Below are 27586 nucleotides of genomic sequence, written 5' to 3' on the forward strand. Positions count from 1 at the left end.
CCTTTCAGGTATCTGTGATGGAGATGCAGCCAATGACCTCACCCTGCAGGATGGCTCTGTGGTGGGCAGTGCCGAGGACCCTTTTCCTTTTCTGGAAAGCTGGCAAGTGCCCAGCTCCCTGACCTCAGTGGGCCAGACCCGCTTCCGCCCCGACAGCTGCGCCACGGCTGACTGCTCGCCCTGCCTTCGCATGGTGTCCAACCGCACCTTCAGCGCCTGCCACCGCTTTGTATGTGCCAACAGGGCCCGGTGCTGGGGCGACCTTCCAGGCTGGCTGGGGATGGTTGCACCTACCTGCACAAGCCTGTTGTTCCCCCTGGGCAGGGCTGGGAGGAGCCGGGCCCTGGGACGTGGGGTGGCAGAGTAGACAGCGCTGCCTGATGCATGTGCCCAGGTCTCCCCGGAGTCGTTCTGTGAGCTGTGGATCCGGGACACCAAGTACGTGCAGCAGCCCTGTGTGGCACTGACCGTGTACGTGGCCATGTGCCACAAGTTCCACGTGTGCATAGAGTGGCGGCGCTCCGACTACTGCCGTGAGTTGAGGAGAAGGGGGGGTGGTCTCCTACATTGTGACTATTGTTCCCATCTGCTGTCAGAGCGGGAAAAGCCTCCCAGACCCAAGTTCATGTCTACACGTTTCCAGATTTAATCATTCATTCATTTGTTTATATTAATGCATTTATAAATGTTTTATGTTTATATTTATACTTAATTTTTGCATATAAAATAGAAACATTTTGTATTAGTGAACAATTTTATTATAATTTATATTAGTACATTCATACATAACAATTTATTTTTATTTATTAGTGAATTTCTTTGAGTTTCTTCTCTGTAAAATGGGGACAGTAATAATAGCTCCCTCTTAAGGTTGTTTTGAAGATGATAGGAGGTGACATGTGCCTACTGCGTCACACACGCCTGGTACACGGTCACTGCCCAGTAACTGCTTGTTCCCGTCACTCAATTTTTGCTCATCTTTCTCTTCTTTTGGTCTCTCCCCTCCCTCCTTGAGGATGGAAATGAGACCCACCTCCTCTTCACCCTCACTGGGTTTGATGCATGGGGTAGGGCCTGGGCTAGAATCATTTGATTTACAAATGTGAGCACGTCCAGAAAGGCTGGGAACAGCTCACGGGAAGGCCACACCTACAATGTGACAGGTGTTTTTCAAACTGTGGATCCTGACTCGGGGTATGAAATCAATTTTGGGCACCAGCATTTAAAAAAAATGCAATAGAATAGAATAAAAAAAATCCCAGTGTACATCGAGCATAGAAAGTTTACTTATTATTTCATGAAAGAGCTTTTTTTTTGTTTCAATATGTCAGTGATTTTCAATCCTGAGTACCCTTTGAAATCACCCAGGGAACTTCAAAAAGTATTAATGCGTGGAAAGTGAATAAGTTGGATTTTTGAGGAAAAAAAAAAAAGAACAAAAAGTATTAATGCTTGGGCCCTATAATCAGAGATTCAACTGGTTTGGGATGGGGTCCTAGCGATAGCATTTCAAAAGCTTTCAAGTGATTCTTTTGCAGTCAGGTTTGAGGACCACTGTTCTACATGTTTGTGTGTTTTGGACCACAGTGTAAAATTTACTTTTACAATCAAGAAGGTTTGAAACCACTGTTCTAGAGCAAGGTGTCAACAAATTTTTCTGGAAGGGGCCAGGTAGTAGGTATCTGAGGATTTGTGAGCCATATGGTCTCAGTCACAGCTACTCAACTCTACCCTTTTAGTACAAAAACAGACAATATATAAATGCACATAATATATAAATGCTGCAGACAATATATAAATGAATGGGCGTGGCTGTGTTCCAATAAAACTTTATTTGCAAAAACAGACAGCAGGCTGGATTTGGGCTGTGGGCTGTACTTTGCTGACTCCTGATCTAAGGAGGAGGTGATGATACCAAGCCCCTTGATTTTATGCACTCTCTGCTGAGACATTTTGATGACGCCCTGAGCCCCCTCCTCACCCCTTCCTGTTCTTTTGGCCCTCAATGGGGAGCCTTACTGGGGTCTGAGCTAGGCCTGGTGCCCACTGTGCCCCTGCAGCCTTCCTGTGCTCCAGTGACTCCACATACCAGGCATGTGTGGCAGCCTGTGAGCCCCCCGAGACGTGCCAGGACGGGATGCTGGGCCCACTGGACCCGGAGCAGTGCCAGGTGCTGGGCGAGGGCTGTGTCTGCTCTGAGGGCACCATCTTGCACCGGCGCCACTCTGCTCTCTGCATCCCTGAGGACAAGTGTGGTAGGTTCCTCCCTGTGCCCTGTCCAAGCAGGGCCTTCCAAAGCTGGCCTCACCTAGGGTCTTCTGTGCCTCCCTGCTGCCCATGGCTGAGCCCATCGGTGTCCCTCCAGGTCTGCTTGGAGGGGAGGGTTCAGTATCCCAGTGAGGGTCTAGCTTGGGACAGGCTGGGTCTCCCCCACTTCCTCAGTCCCCTGCACCCTGCCATGCACCTGCTGCAGCCTGCACTGACAGCACGGGGGTGCCTCGGGCCCTTGGGGAGACCTGGAACAGCTCCCTCAGCGGCTGCTGCCAGCACCAGTGCCAAGCCCAAGACACCATCATCCCAGTGGACCTGGGCTGCCCAGACCCCCGCCCTGAGAGCTGCCCACGCTTCGGGGAGGTGGCCCTGCTCCTGCCCACTGAGGACCCCTGCTGCCTGGGAACTGTCTGTGGTGAGTCCCACCTCCGCTTCCCTGGACCTCAACTGTAGGACAGTTAAAAGGCTCTAGTCCTGCCCACCAACAATGACGGACACGACAAGGCCTGGGAAAATTAGAGCGTCTTGTGGGGGTGAGCTGGGGGAGTGGAGAACCTCCCTGGGGGGCAGGCGCCGGGACTTCTGAGTCAATGTGCAGTGGTGCTCTGGGGCCACGCAACCTGGCTGACTCCTCCCTCACCACCTGTAGCCTGTGACCTCAGGCAAATCATTTAGCATCCTCTGTGCTTTTGTTGGCTGTCCTGTGACATGAGGCTGATAATAGTACCCACTTTGGGGGTTGTTGCGAGAATTACATAAGCTTACACTGGCTTATAACAGCAGCTGGCACATGGCCCATCTGGGTGAGTGTTAGCTCTTGTTGCTCTTCTGTCCTAGTCCTGGACACCCGTGTGACCCTCAAAGGCCCCTTCCATGGGTGTGGGTCCTGGGGACCAGGGGGAGTAGTAGGGGCCAGGTGTCTAGGATGTGGACAGTGCTGGAGCATGGAGAGGACATCCTGGCCTCCAGGTGACAGACCCTGTGGCCCCTGGGCCAGTGTGCAACCAGACTCTGTGTGAGGGCCTCGCCCCCACCTGCCAGCCAGGCCACCGCCTCCTCACTCACTTCCAGGAGGACTCCTGCTGCCCCAGCTACAGCTGCGGTGAGAGAGGGAAGGAGATGACTGGGGGATGGGGGAAAGACAGTGCTGGGGGCTGGGTTATGGCTGGAGATCAGGGCAGAGCCAGGGCAGGAGCCCAGGCTTGGCCAGGCAGATTCTGCTCCTGGTGCCTAAATTCTGCCTTTTCCTCAGAGTGTGACCCAGATCTGTGTGAGGCAGAGCTGATCCCCAGCTGCCGCCAGGACCAGACCCTGATCGCAGGCCACCTGGGGGACTCTTGCTGCACCTCCTACTTCTGCGGTGGGTAGACCCCATCAGATGTCAGTGCACACAGCTGGATCGCAGTTGACCCTGTTCTCATCCCTGATTTCTTGGGCGGCCGGGAGGGAAGGCTGGGGGTCTTCAGGTGGGTTAGTGTAGGGAGAAGGATGAGCTCACTGTCCAGGAAGCAGTGTAGGAGAAAGATGAAACCAACTCCACATCCCCCTCTATATTACTGAGCATGAAGAAACTGGTGCCTGTTTCGTGTAAGACTTTGGGTGGACATGAAGGAAGAACTTCTGTGTTCTGATTCCAGAACAGGTCACATAAGACCATAAAATGTTGCTATTAGTTTAGCTCCTGCTACACCTGGGTTGTTGAGGTGTGCTCCCAGCAACCTGCTCTGTACCAAGTCCCCATGAGGAGGACTGCTGTGACAGTGTTGGCCCTTCCCCCTCAGCCTGTGGTGACTGTCCAGATCCCATCCCTGAGTGTCAGGAAGGGGAGGTGCTCACCGTGCACAGGAACACCACAGAGCTCTGCTGCCCTCTGTACCAGTGTGGTGAGTCCTGCTGGGAACATGGTGGGCCACAGTGGGAAGGAGTTCTAGGACCTTTCCATGCCCGCTGGGCCCCTTCACAAAGTCCTCACCCTCAGGACTATGGGAGTTGAACGGGGAGCAGCAAGGAGCTCCTGGGTGGTGAGCTCTTAAGGGCGGAGCAGCTAAAGCCCTACCCAAAAAAGCTGGGCCAGGCTATGAGAGCTGCATGGTGGGGACTCTAGGCCTGTCCCCTCTGTTGAGGCCCCCAAGGGCTACAGGGAGGCTTGGGTTGAAGGGCAAATGCTTAGTTGCCTCCAGTACCCCCAGCATTGATATGTAGTCCTCATTTGCAAGGTCAGGATCCTTTTTGCCACTGTGTTGGCACATATTACCCACTCATGGAGGCTGTATCCCAGAAGGCCCTATGTTTCAAAGCCTCTGAAGCTCTTTTGTTTTGCAACAATAAATAAAGTAAACCCTTTTAATATTTTTAATAGTACCTGTATGTGTGACATACATACTATGTTCTATGTTCATAGTACCTTGATATTGTATGTATTATTACTATGAACACAGTACCTCAATAGCAGTTATTAAGCATAATATAGGCAGCATGATAGACTTTAAGCAAACCTAATGAATGAAAATGAATAAATGATTAAATTTAAATATGACTCAATTTACAAAAATTGCTTTGCCCACTGATTGTAGGAAAAACGTTAAGCGAACCTCATTTGCATGGAGCAGTGTAGGTGAGGGACCTCCACCAGGACACCCCAGGGCAACCCTGATCGCTCCAATGTCATAGTACATCACCTTAGGAGACACAAGCTCTCGGGTGGAGCCAATGCAACTGATGTTGACATTGGCCCAGGTTAGGGAGGGGACCACTGAGCCCTCCATCCTGCATTTACGTTTTTCCTCTTTTAACCAGAAAGTAACCCATTACTTTGACACTATGCAAATGTCCTTCTCTCTCTCTCCCTCATAACTTATTTTATTTTGTTTTTGAGACAGGGTCTTTCTCTGTTGCATGGGCTAGAGTGTGGTGGCATCATCATAGCTCACAGCAACCTCAAACTCCTGGGCTCAAGTGATCCCCCTCCCTCAGCCTCCCGAGTAGCTGGGATTACAGGTGCATGCCAGCATGCCCAGCTAATTTTTCTATTTTTTGTAGAGAGTCTCACTCTTGCTCAAGCTGGTCTTGAACTCCTGGCCTCAAACGGTCCTCCACCTTCGGCCTCCCAAAGTGCTAGGATTATAGGCATGAATCACCAAGCCCAACCTCCTCATAACTTTTGAAACACCACTTGATTACCTTTGCCTGTGCCAATAATTTTATTAGGAACTCCATGGGGAGACTGGGCACCCAGACTCTTTCCCAGGGCTCCCGTCCCACAGAGTGTCTGAGGATGGTGGGGGTACCTAGAGAGGAGCTGGGAGGCTCCCCCTCCGTGGCCAGTGTTGCATTGCTGAGGATTCCCACTCCAAGGTGTCGTGCCTGACGTGTTGCCTGCCTGCCCTCCCCTGCAGCGTGCGAGAGCTTCCGCTGCCCCCAAGTGCAGTGTGGCATGGGCACTGCCCTGGTGGAGGTGTGGAGCCCAGACCGCTGCTGCCCCTACAAGTCCTGTGGTAAGTCCCTGGTCAGGACACCCTCACCTCAGGGCCCCCACTGAGGAGGGGCTGGGAGCACTGGGGGGAAGCCACCAGAATCACCTTCCCCCTCCTGTGTCCACTCTCCATGGGGAACATTCCTACAGCTTTTTCTCTCCAGGATTATAGGAGAAAAGCAAGTTCCCCATTCCAAAAAGATTTTCTATCTTAAAAAGTCTTTATTGCAACTGTCTGACAGTATACATAATTTTTGGTAAAATTCACTTCACATCATTTTGAGAGGCAGGTAGGAGTGTCAAGATCAATAATGAAAACCAGTGAGCTTCATATGAAATTGTTATTTAAAAAAGAGTTGAGAAACTCTATTTTGCATCCAGATATTTTGCTTGTCTTTTTTCCAGTCCTCACTAGAATATAAACTTAATGAGGGCAGGGATTGTAGTCTCTTGTATTCGTTGCTTTGTCCCCAGAGCACAGAAAAAAAAGCTGGGCACGTAGTAGATGCTTAAAACTATTTGTTGCATGAATGAGTGACTCGATGGAGTATCCACAGCCACTCTGACCCAGAGCTCTCAGTTCTTGATGGAGCTAGAGCCGTGTGTCCCTTAAGTTGCTAGCAGTGCTCAGCAGTCAGCCCGTTCACGTCTTAGACCTGCTCACAGGTACAGGCTAGGAGTAGCAAAGTTGAGCTTGCCGAAACATGTATTAACATTTGGGAAACACAGATGGTCTCAAGTTCCACTCTTGCCATGTTTATTCCTGGAGAGGCCCCAGCTCTGCTCTAGAATGGGCTCTGGACCGGGGGAGAGACGGATGAATCCAGGTGACAAAAGGAAACCTATGATTGGTCTGTCTGCCTGTCTGTCCTCGCTCCGCACTCAGTGGGGAGCTTGGCGTTCAGGATCCGTCACTGCCCACCTGCCCAGCCAGGGCTGCTGCAGATTCCCCTGCCAGGGATGGAAGGAGGCTGGGATCATGGCCTCTTCCTCCTCTCCCCCTGGGCTGGGGCTGGAGCTGGGTCTGTGCCAGAGGAGGGGCTGTGCCCACAGCAAGGGATGTGGGGGGCCCAGGGCTCTTCTACCTGGGCATCCTTGGTGAGGTGGGACCTGGCCCCTTGTGTTTTTCAGAGTGTGACTGCGACACAATCCCAGTGCCCCGGTGCCACCTGGTATGGAGACACTTTTCTCACCCTCCCTGGTCTGCCTCCGCTTTCTTTCCTCTCTGTCCCTCCCCTAGAGATCCTGCTCTTCAACACAGTGCCAGGAACCCTGGGTTGCATGTCAGTTTTCTTGCCCCAAGCTCTGCCACTGGGTTCTGGGCACAGTGCCCTCCTTTGTAAAGTGGACGTGATCATGCTTTAGAGTGGGGGAAGGATTAAGTACAATGATGATGGTGACGGTGATCATGTGATGATGATGGTGATGGTGGAGATGGTGAGGATGATGATGGTGATGGTGGTGGGGATGGTGGGGATGGTGAAGATGATGATGGTGATGATGAAGATGATAATCATGACAGTAGCTAATGTTTATTGAGAGCTATATGCCAGGAACTTTCCTAGGCCTTCTGTGTGTATTATCATATTAATTCTCAGGACATCCCCGTGAGGTTGATTCTGTGATTATCTCAGTTGTATAAACAAGGAAGCTAAGGTCAAGGTCATGAAGCTAGTAAATCACACAGCCAGGACTGGAGTCCAGGAAATCCAACCAGGCCCTTAACCATCGAGTGAAAATACTTTAAGAAATGTGAAGTTACATTTACAGTCATTTTCTGGGTTCTGTGTCCCCCAGCCCCCCCCAACACACATTTCCTCTGATCTCTCCCCATCCCATCCCTCCTCTTCTCCCTGAAACTAGGGAAGAAAGAATGGAAGTAGTGTGGGCCCCACGGGGATCTGGGGTGGGCACAGCGGGGAGGTCCGGGGGCCACCCTGGGACTTGGCTTCTAGGCTGCTGAGGGCCCTAAACCTGCCAGCCCCCTCCCTGCCCACCACAGGGAGGGGCTGACGGAGAGGGCCCCAGGTGGCAGACTGGTCCTGAGGGTGGGTCCAGGCCCCTCCCTTGGGGCGCTGACTGCCTCTGCCCCCCAGTGGGAGAAGTCCCAGCTGGACGAGGAGTTCCTGCACAGCGTGGAGAACGTGTGTGGCTGCGCCAAGTACGAGTGCGGTGAGTGGGGGAAGGCTGCGGGGCAGGGGCAGGGCCGGGCCGGGCGGGCGAGAGTAGCCAGAGCCAGGACGACCACTGCCACCCTGTACACCCACCCAGTGAAGGCCCCCGTGTGTCTGAGCCGCGAGCTGGGGGTGATGCAGCCGGGCCAGACGGTGGTGGAGCTCTCGGCAGACGGCGTGTGCCACACCGCCCGCTGCACCGACGTGCTCGACCCTCTCACCAGCTTCTACCAGATCAACACCACCTCGGTGCTGTGCGACGTCCGCTGCGAGGCGGTAGGGTGCCGCGCGGGGTGGGGTGCCGCGCGGGGTGGGGGCGGGTGGGGCAGGAGGGAGGCCTGGCAGGGTCTAAGTGCTCCCGGAGCCAGAGGGGCCCCGGACAGTTCTGGAGAGGGGACATCGAGGGGCCCTCAGAGACTTCTAGGCTGGGAGAGGTCAGGAGGGGAACAGCGGGAACAAAGCGAACAGATTTAAGGCCTGGCAAGGGTGGGTACTGACAGAGAGAACACACATTTATTAAACACCTACTGAATGTGCTCTATGCTTCTGGTTTGTGTTGCTACCATTTGTTGAGCACTTCTGCACGCCCAGTACCTAGGACAGTGACCGGCTTCCAGTAAAGGCTAAATACATAACAGTTGAATAGAAGAGGTTAGAATTATTCCCATTTTTCAGATGAGAAAACTGAGGTTTAGGGAGAGTCTGTCATTTGTCAAAATTCCCACAGGAACTGAGCCTCAAGTTGAGGTTTATATGAACCAAGACTGGCCCCTTACTTACCGGAAGTTCTGCGTCTGGAAGGGGAAAAGGCTTTGTCCACTGGGCTGTAAGGAACCAGCAGTGAGGGAGGCTTAGGGTAGACGTAAGGGCCGTCTGCCTGCCCAAGATGGAATGAGTCTCGGGATTCCTCTTCCCGAGCACGCACAGCCAGGCCCTGGGCTCTCGCGGACACAGGCTGTGGGAGAGCCAGGGTGGAGGTGGCACCTGGCTGAGGCCCGTCCCATCCCACCCCGGTCCGCAGAACCAGGAGTACGAGCACCCGCGGGACCTGGCGGCCTGCTGCGGCTCCTGCAGGAATGTGTCCTGCCTCTTCACCTTCCCCAACGGCACCACCTCCCTGTTCTTGGTAAGCCGCCCCCTCACTGCCCACCTGGAAGGCGTCCCAGGAGGTGACACTAGGATCAGGGCCCTCCCTGGCTTTGAGGACAGGGCTGGGTGCAGACAGGGTCCTGGACGGTGCCAGGTCTTGGGCTGCGCCTGTCCTTGGAGCTGTGCCCTATCGGTTTGCTCAGGCCGTCCATCCGGCCACATGCCCCCATTGCCCACCTCTGTGCCCTCCAGCCCGGGGCGTCCTGGATTGCAGACTGCGCCCGCCACCACTGCAGCAGTACCCCGCTGGGCGCCGTGCTCGTGCGCTCGCCCATCAGCTGCCCACCGCTCAATGAAACCGAGTGTGCCAAGGTCAGTGCCGCCTCCCCCGGCAGCAAGGCGCACGCCAGGCTCAGACGGTGGGGGCACAGGTGGGGTCCTGTGAGCAGGCATGTGGGAGGAGGGGCGCCCGGGGGTGGTGCCGGCACTGCCACGCCAGATCCGCATACCTCACCATTGTTTCCTCTTGCTCTGACCGTATCACAGCCCGCGTCCTCACATATCACATGGCCACACACGGGTGCCCAAAACACACACTGTCATATGTTCTCGGCAAACTCCTGTAGGCACCAACACAGGCCATCTGCCACTTACACGCCAGGAACATCAACACACTCAGCTCGCCAACGCCCCATCGCACCCCAAGGCGCACACAGGTGCACTCTGTGCACACACGCACTGTGCAGACGCGCAGTCCCGTCCCGTGTGGGCGGGCGGGTGTGCAGCACTGGCGTGCACGGCTCTCAGGGAGGGCACAGCACAGGGAAAAGGATTTCCTGGAAGGTTTGGGGTTATTGTTGAATTATTAAAGTTCCCAAGGTTAATATTGATCATTTGGAGGTATTTCTCTTCCCTATAAAACAAATACACACTCACAAATACAAAATCACACATGTACACACACGTTCTCACATATATGTTCACAAATCACAGACATGTACTGAGACCCTTTCTCTCTCTCTCCCACACACACACACACACACACACACACACACACGCGCGCTTTTATGTACAAATAACTATCCCATCCATTGTTTTATCCATTTCACTACAGAGGGCGAGGGCTGCAAGGGATAATTGCTCCCATTTTGGAGATGGGAACACTAATCCCAGAGGAAAGAGGTGGCTTATCCAGGGCTGAGATAGAGCCCAGGCCACTGACCCGCGTGGGTGACCCTGACCCCCTGCCCTCCCTGGGCCTCTGTGCGGAGAAGCACAATGGGGGGAGGGCAGCAGGGCATGCGGGGAGCTGCTGCGGGAAAGGCAGGAGGCCTGCACCATCGTGACCCAGGCCCAGCCTTGCTGGGGACACAGGCAGCCTTAGTGCCAGCTGTCCCCACCGGGGCCCCATTCTTCTGGTCAGGGCCTGATGGGCAGAAGGGCCACAGCTCCTGTCCTGGGGCACCATGGCGGGAGAAGAGTCAAGATTCTTGGACTTGTTTTGTTTATTTCTGGGATCTTGGCTCCTGGCCTGGGACAGGCTCTCCCCACCCACCTCCCTCCCCTCTCCCTCTAGGTCGGGGGCTCCGTGGTACCTTCCTTGGAAGGGTGCTGCAGGACGTGTGAGTGAGCATGACGGGAGCCCAGGGGTGAGGGGCTCTGGTGGGGGGACAGGGTGGCATGTCTGACGACAGAGGGCCCGGTTCCTGGCACCTACAGCGGTAGCTCTTCAGGGGTGAGTAAATGACGGGATAACCCCCTGCCACAGGGCTCGTGGCATTGGCACAAATATCCAGAGGGCCAGAGGCCATGTTCATGTCCTTATGCTAAGACAAGGCCTCTGCTTCCTGTTGAAGACAGGGGACATTGGGACATTGCATTCAGGAGGTCAGTTGCTCACCACTCTGCCTCCTCCCTCCCCTGCCCAAGCCCCCCGCCCAGGTGCCCCCACATCACTTCTCCCTTGGGTCAGGAGCCCTGGTCTTGCCGTTGCCTCCTGGGTGGGATTCAGGTCTCCAGGGTTCCCGACATAGTCTGAGAGAGAGCTCTGTGCACCTGTCCTTACAGCTGGCACCTGGACCCCTGGCCACCCAGAACCTGCAGCCCCAGTCACGTACACATGCATGTCCCAATCAGCCTCCCCCAGGGCACTCAGACCCCGTCCTCACTGGGCTATAGATTCAGGGCCCTTTTATGTCCACATCACATACTCCAAGGAAGCTGGGCTCAGGGCCTCATAGGCTGATCCCTGAGCCACAACCTCATGTTCCCTGAATGTCCCGTGTGCCCCCGTGTGACCTATGCCCCATGTCCCTCTCCCCAGGTTCCCCAGGGACCCTGTTTCCGGTGGTCCCCGTTAGCCCTGCCTCTCCTCCATGGGTTAGTGTCCACTGCCGCCCAGGTACTCCTCCCAGAAGCCCACTGGACTGGAGGCAGGCAGCGGTGTTGCTGTGCCAACAGTGTCCTGCTGGGTGGCCCCCCGAGCTGTGGAGGTGGGGGATGGGGAGGGCACTGCTCCCTGCCCCCGGCAAAGGCCATTCAGCCCACAGTGCATGCTGGGTGGTGAGCCACGTCCCCTGGGCTTGCGTGGGAACGCTTCAGCAGTGCTCGCTCAGCTGGCGCCCACCAATGCCCAGTGACGCCACCGCTTTGCTCCCGCTGGTCACTCAGCCAGTCTCAGTCCAGGAACCAGAGGGCCATGGCCAGGACAGCCATCAGCTCTCCTGCCTCCTGTAGCAGAGGTGGGGGACAGAGTGGACTTAGCTCTGGCCAGGAGCCATCTACCCAGTGTGGTAGGAAACCTCTGCGGTGAGGCCCAGAGGCCAGAACAAGGGATTCCACCCCATTTCTGGTGGGCTCCCTAGGGTTACAGAATGGATCCATGCATCTGGCAAATATTTATTGAGCACCAACTATGTGCCAGGCCCTGTTCAAGGCACTGTAGAGCCACATGGAGCTGACATTTTAGTGGGAGAGAGAGAATAACAAGTAAAATATATAAGAGGATAGATGCATTGAATTTTGTAGGGGCTGAAGCTTATTCAGTTTGGGTGGCTTTGTTAAGAAAAAGAACACAACCTGACAAATCTGTATGAAGTTATGAAAGGGATTTTGTTTAGAATGAGAAGAGAACTCAACAAATGGTGGAAGGGCCCTGTGCAAAAGAAAGCCCTAAAGCTATGCTTCATCAGCGTCATTACAAACGTGTCTCTGATAGGACAGTGACTGCGCCCTGGACAGATATAAGGCGAGGTAGGACTGGCAGGCGGCAGGGGTGGGGGGAATTGCAGTGTCAGGAAGGGGGATCAGGAAGGACCTGGGGGAGGAGATACTGGCGTGCGTTGCTAAAGGACGTCCCGGAGTCATGCGACTGGCCGATGGGTTGTCTGTGAGAGGTGTGGTCCAGGCAGAGGACCAGGCTCATCAGTGTCCATCCCCGTAGCAGCTCTGTGAGGTGGGCAAATGAATCCCTGCCCGTTTGATAGATATGGCAACTGAGAAAACCTGCTGTGAGAAGCATCCTTCTGGAGACTGGGGTTTCCATTCATTCGGGGAAATCATAGAACCTTAATGCTAGCAGCCCTGTCACTGTAGGAAAACCAAAGCTCAGAGAGAGGTGAGGACACGCCAGGGTTGCCGTCAAGGGTTAGAGACAGGCGTTGGGGCTGGGGTGGGGAGGCAGTCTACCCCTGTCCCCAGATGCTCCTTACCCCTAGCACGGGGTCCTCAAGGGGGTCCGGCCACCTCCCAGGCAGCTTCCTGTCTCCCTGGCTTACACTGCTGTCTTTGCCTTCCCCGACGCCGCCTCCTTCCTGGACATGGGGTTAAAGGGCTCCCCCTATGGAGAGAGGCACTAATGCCTGGGTGCTGACGCTGGGTGAGGGACCCTCCAGCATGACACTAACTGCCCCGTGCTGGCCCATTCTGCTGCCCCCAGGGAGCCTGTCCCACCCACGGCTCCCTCTCCCACCCTGTCCCCCCAGGTAAGGAGGATGGGCGCTCCTGCAAGAAGGTGACCATCCGCATGACCATCCGCAAGAATGACTGCAGGAGCAACACGCCGGTGCGTGGTGCCTTCAGGGTAGGGGGGGCAGCCAGAGAGGGGCATGGAGGGGGGTTGGGGGGGTGCTTGGAACGCCACAGACTGGCTCACTGGCCTGCCCGTTCTAGGTGAACCTAGTGTCCTGCGACGGGAGGTGCCCGTCCGCCAGCATCTACAACTACAACATCAACACCTACGCCCGCTTCTGCAAGTGCTGCCGTGAGGTGGGCCTGCAGCGGCGCTACATACAGCTCTTCTGTGCCACCAACGCCAGCTGGGTGCCCTACACAGTGCAGGAGCCCACTGACTGCGCCTGCCAGTGGTCCTGAGGCCCGGGGGCCAGGGCTGGCTGGACCACCTCTGTCACGCCCACTTTCTGCTTCCAGCTGGCCCAGTGTGGACGGGGATGTGAAAGGTGGTAGAAAGCTGATACGCGCTGAGCACAGGAGGGTGGGCAGAGGCCCCAGGGGTGGCCAGAGCGGGACACACCAGCCCATCCTGGCTCCCTGGGCTCACCCTCCTCCACACGTGGAAAAGTGCCACAGCTAGGGGCTCAGGGAACTCAACTCTGCCCCGGCTTGAAGTCAGGAATGGGCCTTTGGTCTACAGGTAGCAAACCCTGCACATCTGTGACTCTGGCCACAGTTCTTTGGTGGAGGGGGGTGACGGCTTTCATGAGAAGCTGGGACCAAAGCTGGACCCAAGACCAAGTGCAGGGGCAGGATGCAGTGGCCCTTTCTCTTGGCCCTTTTGACTATAGAAGAAGCTCAGACACAGGAAAAGGAAAGAGGGTTTTAATTGCAATACTCAGGCCTGCATATAGCTGCCCAGAAGGACTTCCCCAAAGCAAAGATGGTCCAGGTCCTCTGAGATCTGTGAGGTCAGAAGGGGTCAGTGACCTTCAAGTCCCCTGTGTCCCCAAGAAGGATGCCCTGGTGACCTCGTATTAATATTGTAATTCAGGAAAGGATTCCAAAGGAGCAGGCTCAAGCCTGTACCTGGCCCCAAGCTCCGCCTCCTGGCAGGTGAGCTGGCCTTGTGAGGTGGTGGGAGGAATGGGTTCCTCACCAGGGTCCAGCACTACTCATGTAGGGTGTTGGTGGACAGCCCACCCCTCCACGGGCCCTAGGTCATTGAATGGGTCCTGTCAGCTTGCAAGTGCAGCACCTGGCTTTGCAACGTGTTTTTTCTCCAAGGACATACCACAGCCAGGCTCTGGACGGGCCTGAGTGTGGGTTTTGTGGCTCAGCCAGTTCCAGCCTCTGTGTTCTGTGCAACTGTTTGGCAGGGGAGCTTCTGTTGGTGGAAAATGCAGCCCCAGCATCCCTGAGCATCTGTCAGAGCCTTGTCTCTGAGCCAGAGTGTCCTCTCCAAAGCAGGGCCAGAGCCCCCCTGACACCCCACTATGTAGGTCTCCCACCCCTCATGCCACTTTGCATTGCTGAGTCCAAGGAGCATAACATGAGGCTGTTCAGGCTCCAGCACTGCCCTGTGTGTGTGGAGACGTGTGGCTGTCCTGGAGCCCTTTAGGGTGAGGGAGCCGTGTCAGGGTGGTCCCCAGCTGTTTCCAAGCCTCTTTGTTCCTGTATCTACATTCTGTTTATGTATCAATAAACCAAGGGAAGACTTCAGGCCTCTGAGCATCTCTGAGAGTGCTGGGTTTGCTCTGAACCTAAAGGAGTGTCAGCTGTGAAGAGAAGACCCTATTTCATGGCCCTGGAGCTCAGCCCCACCTCTCCTGCCCCACCTGTGCCCAGCACTGTGCCCCACTCGGAGCAGGCCCTCAGTGGGTGTCTGTCTGCTGGGTGGATTTGAACAGATTGGAGACTGGCTTCTAGAGGAAGAGGGTGGGAAGGAGGAAGATATTGGGAGCCGGGACCTGGCACTCAGGTGAGGGGACTGAAGAGTGATCCTGGCTCTGTGGGGCCAGGGACAGATGCCTCTCACACAGGGTGTGGATGGGGCAGACCCTGAGAGTAGGTTTCATGTTGGCCTCTCAAAATTTCTGTATTTTAACCCAATTTATTTCCTTGTTGTTCTCCCAAAGAGCTCAGTAAGTTTTTGCAGCTATATTGGCTGTGCTAGGATTAGGGACAATCCAAGGATGGGTTTCTAGTGACACTTCAACTGTAAAGGACCACTGGCACACCTAAGGAGCAAGTGGGAGGGTGCTTTACAGGGTTGTCCCATGCGGGAAGGCAGAGGATGAGGGAGCTGGAGAAGCACCCCTCAATAACAGGGGAAACTTCTAGGGGTCAGTTAGTGCTCAGGGTGCAAGAGCTTCACCCTGCTGCCTGGAGTGGGTAGAGCATCCCTTTTTGAGCTAACACTTGGTAGGTTGGATTTTATTTCACAAGTAAGTTTCTCCTCTCATGGTATATCTGTTTGCTAACATGAACCTTGGGACTTTTCCTAATGAAAAATGAGCTTTACAGCCTCTTAAGCAGTAACATTTTAAAATAAGCAATGGATTAAAAAAGAAATCAGAATGGAAATTAGACAACATTTAGATCTGTGTGATTATGAAATTATGACACATTAAACCTGGGAGATGCAGTTAAAGCAGTACATAGAAGAACATTTATAGCCTTAAAAATACATATTTTGTACTTCTTAATTTCTCATCATTACAGCCAGTGATGAGGTAGGACAGGGCTTCCAAACTTCTCCATTATTGATGATGACTGATGGCCTGCAGTCAGCATTTCCTTAGTCAAAACACACTCCCTAAAGCGATAGTTTTCAGGGTTTCAAATGCTGAGTTCAACAGAACATGACTTTAAACATACCTTTACAGAGAACTTGTATAAAATCCTGGTTTTATTATACAGCAAGATATTTAGATTGAGACATAAGGCCGTTGCTGGAATCCCAGTGTTCCTGGCTGTTCATCCCTCACCTTACCCAACTCCCATCTGTTTATGTCCAGGTAGGAGAAAGCGGCTTTTAAACATGGCCACTGCTAGTGAGTTGTGTGGACAGAGGCAGAAGGCATCAGATCATGTCAACCAGCCTTGGCCTAACTGTCTTTTTGCAGTCTCAGTTTGGGAGAGTGGCCCAGGCTTTCAGACACCTGTTCCCCACATCCAACCTGTCACTGGTGACCCAGCCTTAGCCCGGCCCTCCTTGGCTCCATTTGGCAGCAGTTCTCAGTCCTCCTGCTCCACCCCCACCATGTACTCACAGGTGGCCCCAACCTCCGATGATCCTACCCTATTGCTGGAATCACAGTGTGCCTACCCAGCTACTTACCCCTCCTCACCTCCACTCCCACCCCAGCACCCGCTCCTGCCTGCTCCCACAGGAAGCCAACCTCCTACTTCCAACTTTTGGAGTCCCATTCTCTTAGATCCCTCCTGGGGAAACCAACTCTTTTAGGCTAAGACACTTTAGTGAATGATTAACAAGAGGCAAATCACCAACCCTGCTCTTCACTGCAGAGGAAGACAGGAGAGGGGGAGAACTTTGAACCTTGATCAGTGTTGTGCAATTGCACTCCCAAAAAGCCAATGCCAGCAGTGCTGATAAGAGTGTTCACAGATACAATTTGGAGATGTTGATTTAAATTAAAAATACGTATATCCTTTGACTGAGTCATCCTATTTCTAGGCAGCTATGGTAGGCTGAATAATGGCCCTCCAAAGATGCCCACATCCTAATCCCTGGAACCTGTGAGTATTTATATTACCTTACTTGGTGGTAAAAGGGATTTTGCAGATGTGATTAAGTTAAGATCTTGAGATAGGGAGATTTTCTTGGATTATCCAAGCAGGTCCAACGTAATCACAAGGGTCCTCATGAAAGGGAGGGAGGAGGGTCAGAGTCAGAGAGGAGATGGGATGACAGAAGCTCAGGTTGGAGTGATGCATTCTGAAGCTGGAGGACGGGCCACTGGCCAAGGAATGCCGGCAGCCTCTAGAAGCTGGAAAATCAAGGAAACAAATTCTTCCCAAGAGCTCCAGGAAGGAACACAGGCCTGCCAACTCCTTGATTTTAGTCCAGTGAAACCGCTTTCAGACTTCTGACCCCCAGGACTTGTAAGACAATCAGTCTGTGTTGTTTTAAGCCATTAAATTTGTGGTAATTGGTTACAGCTTTAATAGGAAACTCATCATAGCCTCTAAAGAAAGAATTCATACAGAGAGGCATGTGCCAGGATGTTTTAAAAACTGGTAACTACTTTAAATGCCTGTCAATAGGGAATGATTAAATAACCTGGAACAGCCACACTCTAGACTGTTACGTAGCCGTTTTGTGTATGGGTATGCTGGCTCTTCAGGCTATGTTAAATGAAGAAAGGAAATTGTGGGTTTGTTCCCACAGAATGACACACCTCCTTTATGCACCTATGTAGCATGAATACACACACACACACACACACACACACACACACACTCCTACATGGGTCTCATTCCCTTAAATGTCTTTCTGGATGGAGGGCCCTTCTGCTGTTAGGGCCAGCTGGTTCAGTGGCATCTTTGGTCCTGGAACAGCCTTGTTGGCTCTGAGGATCCCAGGAGGACGAATGGACCAGAATAGACTCAAGCCTCTAGGGACATCTGCAGCGTCTCTCCCATTCCGTTTCCTCCCCATACTCTGTGCATGATTTAATGCTCGGGACAACCCAGAAGCCACACACAGGTAAGGAAACCTGAAGCCCAGGACCAGCCCGACCACTGAGAGAGCTGGTGGCCGAGCAGGGCGGCTGTCCAGCCTGCAGCCCCCTGTGACGTATTTGCAAACACGCGGGGTTTTGAGCTGCAGAACCATCCCATTCTCCGTGGTGTCAGCTCAAGTTCCCTCCCTGATTTTCTGGGCTTAATCCTCTTCCTGTGGAAATCAATAAGGACATTGTGATGGAATGATTCACGTTCAAGGTCAGGCCGCAGCTAATTGGAGGCGACATGCTGATTTTACTGCCCTCACCCAGAAGGGAGCCAATCCTGCTCACAGACCCCTTAACCCCTTCCTGACCACTCCCTGGCAGGCAGCTTGTCAGCGCCGGGCCCTCCAGCCCTCAGACACAGGTCCCCAAGGCCTCTTCACCCCTGTGTGGCCCGGCTGTTTACATTCTCCCAAGACTCTGACCACACAAGGCCTTGAGGTCTCACACACTTGTCACCATGGTGGTTTGGGGAAGGCAGAGGGCAAGTTTGGGAACAGCTTCAAGGTGGAGGTGAAAGGCTACATGTATAACTTCATTGGCCGCATCCTGCCCCGGGAAATCTCTCTCCCCTCAGCAGAGCTGTCCCCCTTCCAACCCTCTTCCCTGCTTTTCTGGGTTGTCCCCCTTGGGGAGGTAGAGAAGGGGGACCATATTCCTCATTTTTTTTTCATGCACAGAAAGCCATGTCTTTTCTGTGGTTCAAACATGGTAGAAGCTTATTCCTTCCTCCTATATATATATATAGGAGGAAGGAATAAGCCAAAAAAACAGCCAAAAGAAGTGTTCCTGAGTAGCTAGAGCCTTGTGTCCAAAATGATTCAGAGATCCTGGCTCCTCTGTCTTGAGGTTCTACCACCTTCAGCAGGAGCCAGCGCGGTGCACGGGGAGCATGAGCCACAAGACTGAAGAGGCTTGCTCTCTCCCATTCATATCCACTGGCCTGCATGGGCGTGTGGCCACCCCTAACCGCAAGGGAGGCTGGGGAATGTAGTCCAGCTGTGTGCTGGGGCGACAAGGAGGTGGGGCTGGCAGACAGCGTCTTCTCAGTGGGGAGGTGGAGAGAGTGAGGACAACCCTGAGACATTTGGCTGAAAAAGAGAGATAGGGCATGAGATCAAGGGAAGGTTTGAGGAAGGTGGTGACTTCACCATATGTCCTGAAAGGAGCCAGGGGACAGTGAAGGGCATTGCCATGGAGAGAAATCAGTGTCTTAGAGGCCCATGGCTGGCATTGAGGAGGGACATGGGCACCTCTGGCTGGGTAGACCCTGCCCTAGGTCTTTCTTTACCTCTGTGTCCCCAACATTGAACACAGAGGGCACTGAAAATTGAGTATGAACGTGCCTCTGAGCCTGAAGGTGAGGAGCCCGGGCAGCAAGGAGTTAAAGGGTGCAGGGGTGGGCAGGGCTGGGGAGCCAGGTGCCCCCAACATACTGTGGCGGTGCCAGTTAATCCCCTGCAGCAGGCAGGAGGCCTGCACAGCTGTCTCTCCCAAGCTGGAACTGCCCCCTCCCACCCCCGGCCCCTTGCCCAGAGATCCCGGCAGCCCAGGGGTTGGAGGGGCGTGCAGAGGGGCAGGCGGCACGGTGGGTAATGAACCGGTCCAGCCCCTGCACCCTTGCAGACTGTGTTCTCCAGAGCTAGACCACCCTCTGGGCTTGCTTCCCAGCCCTCACTGGCCATGAAGACCCTACCTCCCCCAGCCAAACCTGAGCCCTGTCCCTGCTCCTCCCACGTGGAGCCCATTCCTGCCTCTGCATCTTGGCCTCACCTGGAACCCCTTTTCCTTCCTCTCCCTGAGTAGTTCCCACCCAGCCTTCAGAGCACCTGCACAGCAGCAGCCCACGGGATCCCTGCCTTTGGCCTCCAGCCCCCCGGTCCTAGGTCCTGCCTGTCTGGGGCTCCCGTGCCAGCCTGTGTCTGTGCTCTGCTTGGGGAGGAGACACAGGCCTGGCTCCAGCAGTCGTTCATTTGTTCCCCTCCATCTTCGCTCACAACAGACGAGGCCTCTAAGGCTCAGAGAGGGTAAGTGGCTTGCACAGCTGGAGAGTGGAGGAATCGGGACTTGAGCTCACATTTGATTAATTCCAGAGCCCACACTCATACTTTCCTTCTCAGCCAGGGAAGAGACCAAGAGGATTGCTGGGTGCCTGGGAGCTCGGACCCCAGGCACCTTCTTCCAGGAAGCCAGAGCAGGCAGCAGAAAGAGGGTTCTAGTCTCTCTTTGGCCAGTTAGCAGTTGTAGGACATTGGCAAATTTCAAGCCTCTGTCCCCCAGGGTGAGGAGGAGCAACAGTCTCTGGGACAGGGTTGGCAAGAGGGGCAAGTGAGATCATGGATTGGAAAGGGCTGGACAACTGCAGAGGCTGTGCCCCTGTGTGAGGCTGCCCAGCTGGGCCAGGGGATCCCAGACCAGCGGGGCGCAGGGCAAGAGGAAAGCAGGAGCAAAGGGCCGGCCCCAGCCCCAGCCCACCTCCATCCTGCAGGCTCAGGCTCACTGCTAAGCCTTGGCCTCTGCGGGCCCGGCCATCACGCCTCTCTCCCACTTGAACAAAATCACCGTGCACAGACAGTCGGGGCTGAAGAGGGAGCAGGATGAAGCATGAAGGAGCCTGGGCTGTGGGCTGAGGCTCTGTGTCTGAGCAGCTGTGTGACTTACCCTCTCCAAGTCTCGATTTCCTCATCCCTGAAATGGTAATGAGAGTCTGGCAAAGGGGGAGAATGTTCACAGATAAAGCCCTGGCCTACGGTAGGCATTTAATGACTGAAGCTATTGTTTCTAGCATGGAAAGAACCATAAAGATGATCTTCTTCAAGCTCCACATTTTCAGGAGTAGGATACTGATCTGGAGAGTGACAGTGACTCACCCAAAGTCTCATTGCAAAGTAAGCCGTGGTGGAAGCAGCACCGGGCTCCAAACCCAGTGCTCCTTCCTTCCGTTGCATCTGCCAGAGGGTCTTCCCTGGGCTCCAGCCTGGGATGGGCCTCCCTGTTCTGACCTCACAGCCTCTACTGTCTGAGCCACCCATTGGGCCTTCCAAGAGCCCTGTCTCCATCTAAGGCAGGAAGCTCCCCAGCTGGGACCCAAGCCCCTGCTCCTGCCCAAGCCTCTCCAACAGTAACTGTCACATGCCTGGGTCCTTTGCAAGATGTGCAGACCCAGCCAGGGAAGCTGATTCCTCAAAGGGCTTCCTGGGACTCAGCTGAGCTGGGTAATATCAAGTCCCCGGATGGAGGGGAGAGAGAGGTAAGAGAGGGAAGGGTTAAAAGCTCAGCAGCTGGGGCAGGCAGCCTGCAGACGGCCCAGCCAGTGCTGGGAGGCCTGCACCATTCCATTCCTTTGCAGATCAGTTACACCCAGCTGTCTCCCTCCCCGCTGCCAGTGCCCCTTGGATTAGGCGGGAAAGGCTCCCCGGCCTGTGGCCTGCACACGGCCCATGGGGAACAGCGCCTGCAGCCCACGCCTCCACGACAGCTGCTGAGTGTCAAGCAAGAACATAGATCAGCAGGATCCTGGCAGAGGTGCCCCAAGCCCAGGCCCTGCCCCCAGCATGTGCAGGAGGGGCTGCCTGAGGAGAAAGGGGGTCTGTAAGGGATTTGGGAGGTACAGGGTAGGAACTGTTCCCAAAAATACCTCCTCTGCCCATATGTCACTGTGCCTCAAATTCCACCAGTAGACATCTTAAAACTTTGGGTCTTCTAAAGACACCAGTTAAAAACTACACCCCATGGAGTAGCGGGCACTCTGATACACTGTTGATAGGAATATATCAGTAAAATTTATGAAAATGTAATTTTATTTTACAAGGATATATGAAGTTCCTCAAAAATATATATTCCTTTGTCTCAGTAGTTCCACTGAGGAACTTAACTTTGAGAAGAATTTGACTTAGGAAATAGTTTATAATACAGAAAAAATATGGGCTATAGTCTCAAGATAAAAAAACGAACATCATGAATATTCACAAAATACAAAAGCCAGATGAAAAGACAAAGAACTTTTTAAACTAGAAAATATCTGTACCAGTACTAAAAAATATGAAACAGTTCCAACAATAGGCCAGAAATATGAGATTTCTGCAAGTTGTGAAGCTAATGGGAGGCAGCGTCGCGTACAAGTTGGTCAGACGGCCCAGGTTCTAATCCTGGTTGCTTCACTCACTCTGTGATGTTAGCAAATTACCAAACCTCTCTGAACTTCAGTTTCCGCGACTGTAAAATTGGAATGGTAATTATAATAGTTGTGAGAATTACATGAGGATTAGAAGAGATCATATGTGATCCCACCATCAGAGGAGCATGACCATAGAAACCAACACCACCCATCAGTGAATGGCTATGGCATGTCTCCCCCAGCCACCCACCTACATAGCTGATAAGAAAGCCCTCACAGTACTAATTCTGATTAATCTAGATTTTTAATCTAGGGTTTTAATTGATTGACACATTATCAGTCAATTAAAACTTATTATCTATTTGAAAAAAATGGACAACATCAAAATGGTGCCCAAGTTGAGACAGCAGGGTAAATCACCTTCAATGAAATACTGTCAAGTCAAGAAACAGGAAGGAAATGAACAGTATTCTAATTAACATTCCTAGGATGATTCAAGAGGATATTTTATCTATAAAATAAGAAGCTTATATGTAAAAGCACAATCAGAGAAAAAAGAATTTTTAGAAATTAAAAACATACAAGACCTCTGCTTCCATTGCAAAGAGTTCCTGCTATCTGACCTACCCTGCAATTATAAACAATGAGAAAACTGGTGAAAATACATAAAATATATGTTTTCAGACATTGGGCAATACATAGTGCAGAGCTAGGACCCCAAAAAGAAGGGGAGCAAATGAAGTTAAGTCTTAATAGAAATCTCCAAATTCTGCCTGGACTATTTTCTGAAACAAGGGAGAGGGAAGGGGAGATCCCAGCAGAGCACGGTGGTCTTGCTGAGTTGAAGAGACAGAGATCAAATTGAGGAAGTCTGAGGTAACTGGAATTTACGGGGCAGAGTACGAGAGATGAAAGAGCTATGTAGAAAAAGAGCTCCAGAAATTTGCATAGATTAAGACTAGTGCTAATTACTAAGGTGTACATGTGTAGGGTGAAAATCCATAAGGCTGGGCAAAGAACTACTGGGTAATTGTAAACTGAACAATTCCTGGAGCTTACGCAGGGCTGGAAGACATTTAAGCTCTTATCATGCAGGGTGGAGAGACCTCATGGAACATCTAGGACACTTAAATGAGCCTCCAGAAAGGCTCACACCTTAGAAGTCGGACTAAACTAGCCTTAGAGTAAAGGCTACCATAAAACTGCCCTAATTAAGATTTAAAGCAAGCTTCAAATTGATCAGTAGGCATGTTTTATAAGACATAACAAAATCTATGTATTAGTTAAAGGAAAAAAACACCTCAGACATTCAACAATGTTATTATGTCCAGAATGCAATAAAAAATTACTAGACATGCAAAGAATCTGGAAAATGTGTCCCATAGCAGGGAGAAAAGTCAGTCAATAGAAAACAATCTAGAAATGACAAAGATGATGATATTAGCAGAGAAGGACTTTAAATAGCTATTATAAATATGCACAGGAATGTAGAAAAATTCATGAATATAATGAGGAGAGAAATAGAAAATATTTTTTAAAATAAAAGAGAACTTCTAGAGATGAAAATACAAAATTTTAAATGAAATGGGATTAATAACAGATGAAAGAGTGCAGAAGAAATGATCAGTGAACTTGAAGACATAAGAAAAGAAACTATCCAAAATTAATTATAGGGTAAAAAAAAACTTGAAAAAAAAATTAACAGAGACTCAGTGACTGTAAAACAATATGAAGAGATCTAAAATCCATATAATTTAAGGTCCAAAGGACAGAAGGAAAAGAAAAAGTTATCCTAGGAAATAATGGCTGATTCCAGATTATGTAGAGAACTCCTAAACTCAACAATAACAACAACAACAAAATAACATAATTAAAACATGAGCAAAGGACTTGAATGGATATTTCTCCAAGGAAGACATATTATACAAATGGCCAATAAGCACATGAAAAGATGCTCAACATCACTAATCATTAGGGAAATGCAAATCAAAACCACAAAGACATACCACTTCAAACCCATTAGGATGGTTATTATTTAAACAAACAAAAAATAGAAAATAATAAGTGTTGGTGAAAATATGGAGAACTTGGAAACATTGTGCACTGCTGGTAGGGATGTAAAATGGCACAGCCACTATGGAAAACAGGATGGCAGTTTCCCAAAAATTAAAATAGGATTACTATATGATCCAGCAATTGCATTTCTGAGCATATGCCCAAAAGACTTGAAAGCAGAGATATTTGTACACTCATGTTGACAGCAGCATTATTCATGATAGCCAAAAGGTGGAAACAACCCAAGTGACCATCAATGGATGAATGGATAAACAAAATGTGGTAAGTAAATACAATGCGATATTACTCAGTCTTAAAATATAAGAAGTTTCTGATACATTGATGAAGATTGAAGACTTTATGCTAAATGAAATAAGCCAATAACAAGAACAAAAACTGTGAGTAGCTTAGCTTAGTGGTCAGCCAATGAATTGGGCAAAACCATGCTTAAACACCTCAAAAATCAATCCACACTCAGCCTATCAATTGGTAGGTGGGTTGACCACTGCACAACACATTGCAGCCACGGTACTTACATAAAGATAGACATATAGATTAATGGAATAAAATTGAAAGCCCAGAAATAAATCCTTACCTGTATGATAAATTGATTGTCAGAAAATGTCCCAAGATAATTTAGGAGAGAAAGAATACTCTTCAACAAATAGTGCTGGGACAACTGTATATCTACATGCAAAAGAATGAAGTTAGACATGTTCCTTACACCATATACAAAAAGTAACTCCACATAAACTGTCTACCTAAGTGTAAGAGGTAAAACAATAAAGCAATTAGAAAAAAAATTAGGAGTAAGTTTTCATGACCATGGGTTAAGTAAAGCCTTCTCAGATGTGACACCAAAAGCCCAGGAGACAAAAGAAAAATAGATACTTCAAACCTCATCAGAATTAAAGCTTTTGTCTTTCAAAGGACAACATCAAGAAAGTAACTCACAGAATGGGAGAAAATATTTGCCAATCATATGTCTAATAAGGGACTTGTACCCCTAATATGTAAAGAACTCTTAGAAATTAATAGTAAGCAACAACAAAATAACACAGTTTTTTAAATGGGCAAAGGATTTAATATACATTCCTCCAGAGAAGATGTACAGATGTCCAATAAGTACATGAAAAGAAGATCAGAATCATTAGCCTTTAGGAAAATGCAAATAGAAACCACAATGAGATACCACTTCACATCTACTAGGATGGCTATAATCAAAAAGTCAGATAATCACGAGTGTTGGAAAGGGTGTGGAGAAACTAAAACCTTAATACATTGCTGGTGGGAATGTAAAATGATACAGCTACTTTAAAAAATAGCCTGAAGTTTCTCAAAATGTTAAACATAGAGTTACCATATAACCCAGCAATTCCACTCCTAGTTACACCAAAAATAGTTGAAAATGTAGGTGTACACAAAAACTGTACACAAATGTTCATAGCAGCATTATTCATAATAGTAAAAAGTGTAAACAATGCCAATGCCCATCATATGATGGATAAATATAATTCCACACAATGGAATATTATTCAACCATAAAATGAAATGCAATGCTGATAAATGCTACAACATGGATGAACCTTGAAAACATGCTAGGTGAAAGATGTCAGTCACAAAAGACCACATATTGCATGATTCCACTTATATGAATTGTCCATAATAGGTAAATCTGTAGAAACAGAAAGTAGATGTATGGTTGCTTAGAGCTTGGGTTTGTTAGGGGAAATGGGGAGTAACTGCTAATGTATACCGGGCTTCTTTTGGGCTGATTAAAATGTTCTATAATTGATTGTGATGATGGTTGCACAACTCTGTGAATATAATTAAAAAACATAGAATGATATACCTTAAAAGGGTGAATTGTATGGTATGTGAATTAAATATCAACAAAACATACACACACACACATATATAATTATACTACATAGATACGCAGTGATTATCAGACCAGATAAGAAAAATAAGAGCGAACTATATACTGACTGCAAGACAGAATTTAGAAGTAAATAATTTGAAAGGAATCTGTATATCTTGCAGATGGAACCATGAGGGAGTTGGAGAGGCTATATTAACATAGACAAAACAGACTTTAAGACAGGAAATATTCCTGGAGACAAGGAAGAATGTTTCATAATGATAAAATGCTGAATACATCAAGAAGGTACAACAATTACATTTATAAAGCACTTTTACAACAGAGCCTCAAAATACATGAAGCAAAACCTAGCATAACTGAAAGAAGAAATAGACAATTCAGCAATTATAGTTGAAAATGTTAATATTTCTCTCAGAAATTGGTAGAAAAACTAGACAGGAAATTAGCAGTGATATAGAGGATTTAAGCAACAGTTAACCAACTTGACCTAAGTGACATATATAGACCACTCCACTCCACAAGAGCAAAGTGAACACTTTTCAAGTGTTCAATAACACTTTTATTGAGACTATTAAATTGGTCTCAATAAATTTTAAAGAAATGTTATCATTCAAAGTATGTTCCCCAATCACCATGGAATTAAGTAAAAAATCAACCAAAGAAAAAAATCAGGAAGTTTCCAAATATTTGAAAATTAACACACTTCTAAATAAAACAAAATAAAATTTATTCTAAATAAAATAAGGAAAAATCACAAGAAAAATTAGAAAATATGTTGAACTGAAAGAAAACAAAGCCAAAATATATCAAAAATTATGGGATGCAGCTAAAGTAGTCCTTATAGGAAAATGTACAGTTTTAAACACATATCAGAAAGGAAGAAAGATTAAAAATCAATAATCTAAGCTATTCACCTCAGAGGGCCATAAAATGAAGGCTGAATCAAACTATAAGTAAGAGAAGTTAATAGTAAAAATCAAAGCAGAAACCAATGAAACAGAAAAAAGGAAAGCAATAGAAAAAATAAATGAAATCAAAAATTTACTCTTGAAAATATCAACAAAATAAACTTTTAGCCGGACTGACTAAGAGTAGAAGAGAAAATACGCAAATTATGAAAATCAGTAATAAAGAAGAAGATATCACCACAGACTCTACAGAATTAAAAGGAAGTATTAAAAATAACTTCATGCCAACAAATTAGACAATTTAAGTAAAGGGAAAAAATTCTAAGAAAGATATAAATGATCAAAACTTACTCAAGAAGGAACAGAAAATATGAAAAGATATACATCAAATAGAGAAACTGAATTAATAATTAAAATCACCTCACAAACCCCAGGCCCAGATGCCTTCACTGGTATATTCTATCAAGTATTCAAGGAATAAATAGCATAAATCCTATATAAATTCTTTCAGAAGAAAGAGAAGCACATGAAAAGATTCCCAACATTATAGGTTATTAGGGAAATTCAAATTAAAACCACAATACGATAACACTATACACCTTCTAGAACAGCTAGATAAATGTCTAAAAGACTGACCTATCAAGTTTTGGTGAGAATGTGGATAAATGGAACCCTTACATGTAGCTGTTAAGAATTTAAACAGTATGGGCACTTTGGAAATCAGTTTGTGAGTTTCTTAAAAATTTAAACATATCTTTCCATGGGACCTAGAAATTCCACCCATAGGTAGATACACAAGAGAAATGGAAATTTGCTTCCCCCAAAGACTTGCATGTAGAAATTCATAGGAGCATTATGCTTAATGGTCTGCTATTGGAAAAAACACAAATATCCACCAACAAGTGGATAAATA

At 49.7% G+C, this 27586-nt stretch overlaps 1 protein-coding gene across 1 annotated transcript in view; it reads left to right on the forward strand.

Moving 5' to 3' along the window:
* Positions 1–13377, forward strand: part of OTOG (otogelin) — an 83364-nt gene extending 69987 nt beyond the window's left edge. Inside the window, exons 41-56 of the mRNA XM_045557623.1 lie at positions 9–229; positions 395–533; positions 2061–2255; positions 2474–2686; positions 3269–3373; positions 3524–3631; positions 4053–4154; positions 5667–5765; positions 6875–6915; positions 7840–7915; positions 8015–8193; positions 8939–9043; positions 9259–9378; positions 10583–10628; positions 12990–13069; positions 13177–13377. Of these exons, the coding sequence (XP_045413579.1) occupies positions 9–229; positions 395–533; positions 2061–2255; positions 2474–2686; positions 3269–3373; positions 3524–3631; positions 4053–4154; positions 5667–5765; positions 6875–6915; positions 7840–7915; positions 8015–8193; positions 8939–9043; positions 9259–9378; positions 10583–10628; positions 12990–13069; positions 13177–13377 (2030 nt within the window). The remainder of the gene's footprint in view (positions 1–8; positions 230–394; positions 534–2060; positions 2256–2473; positions 2687–3268; positions 3374–3523; positions 3632–4052; positions 4155–5666; positions 5766–6874; positions 6916–7839; positions 7916–8014; positions 8194–8938; positions 9044–9258; positions 9379–10582; positions 10629–12989; positions 13070–13176) is intronic.
* The last annotated feature ends 14209 nt before the right edge of the window (positions 13378–27586 follow it).

The sequence above is a fragment of the Lemur catta genome, chromosome 7 (genome assembly GCF_020740605.2).
Source record: "Lemur catta isolate mLemCat1 chromosome 7, mLemCat1.pri, whole genome shotgun sequence".
NCBI lineage: Eukaryota > Metazoa > Chordata > Mammalia > Primates > Lemuridae > Lemur > Lemur catta.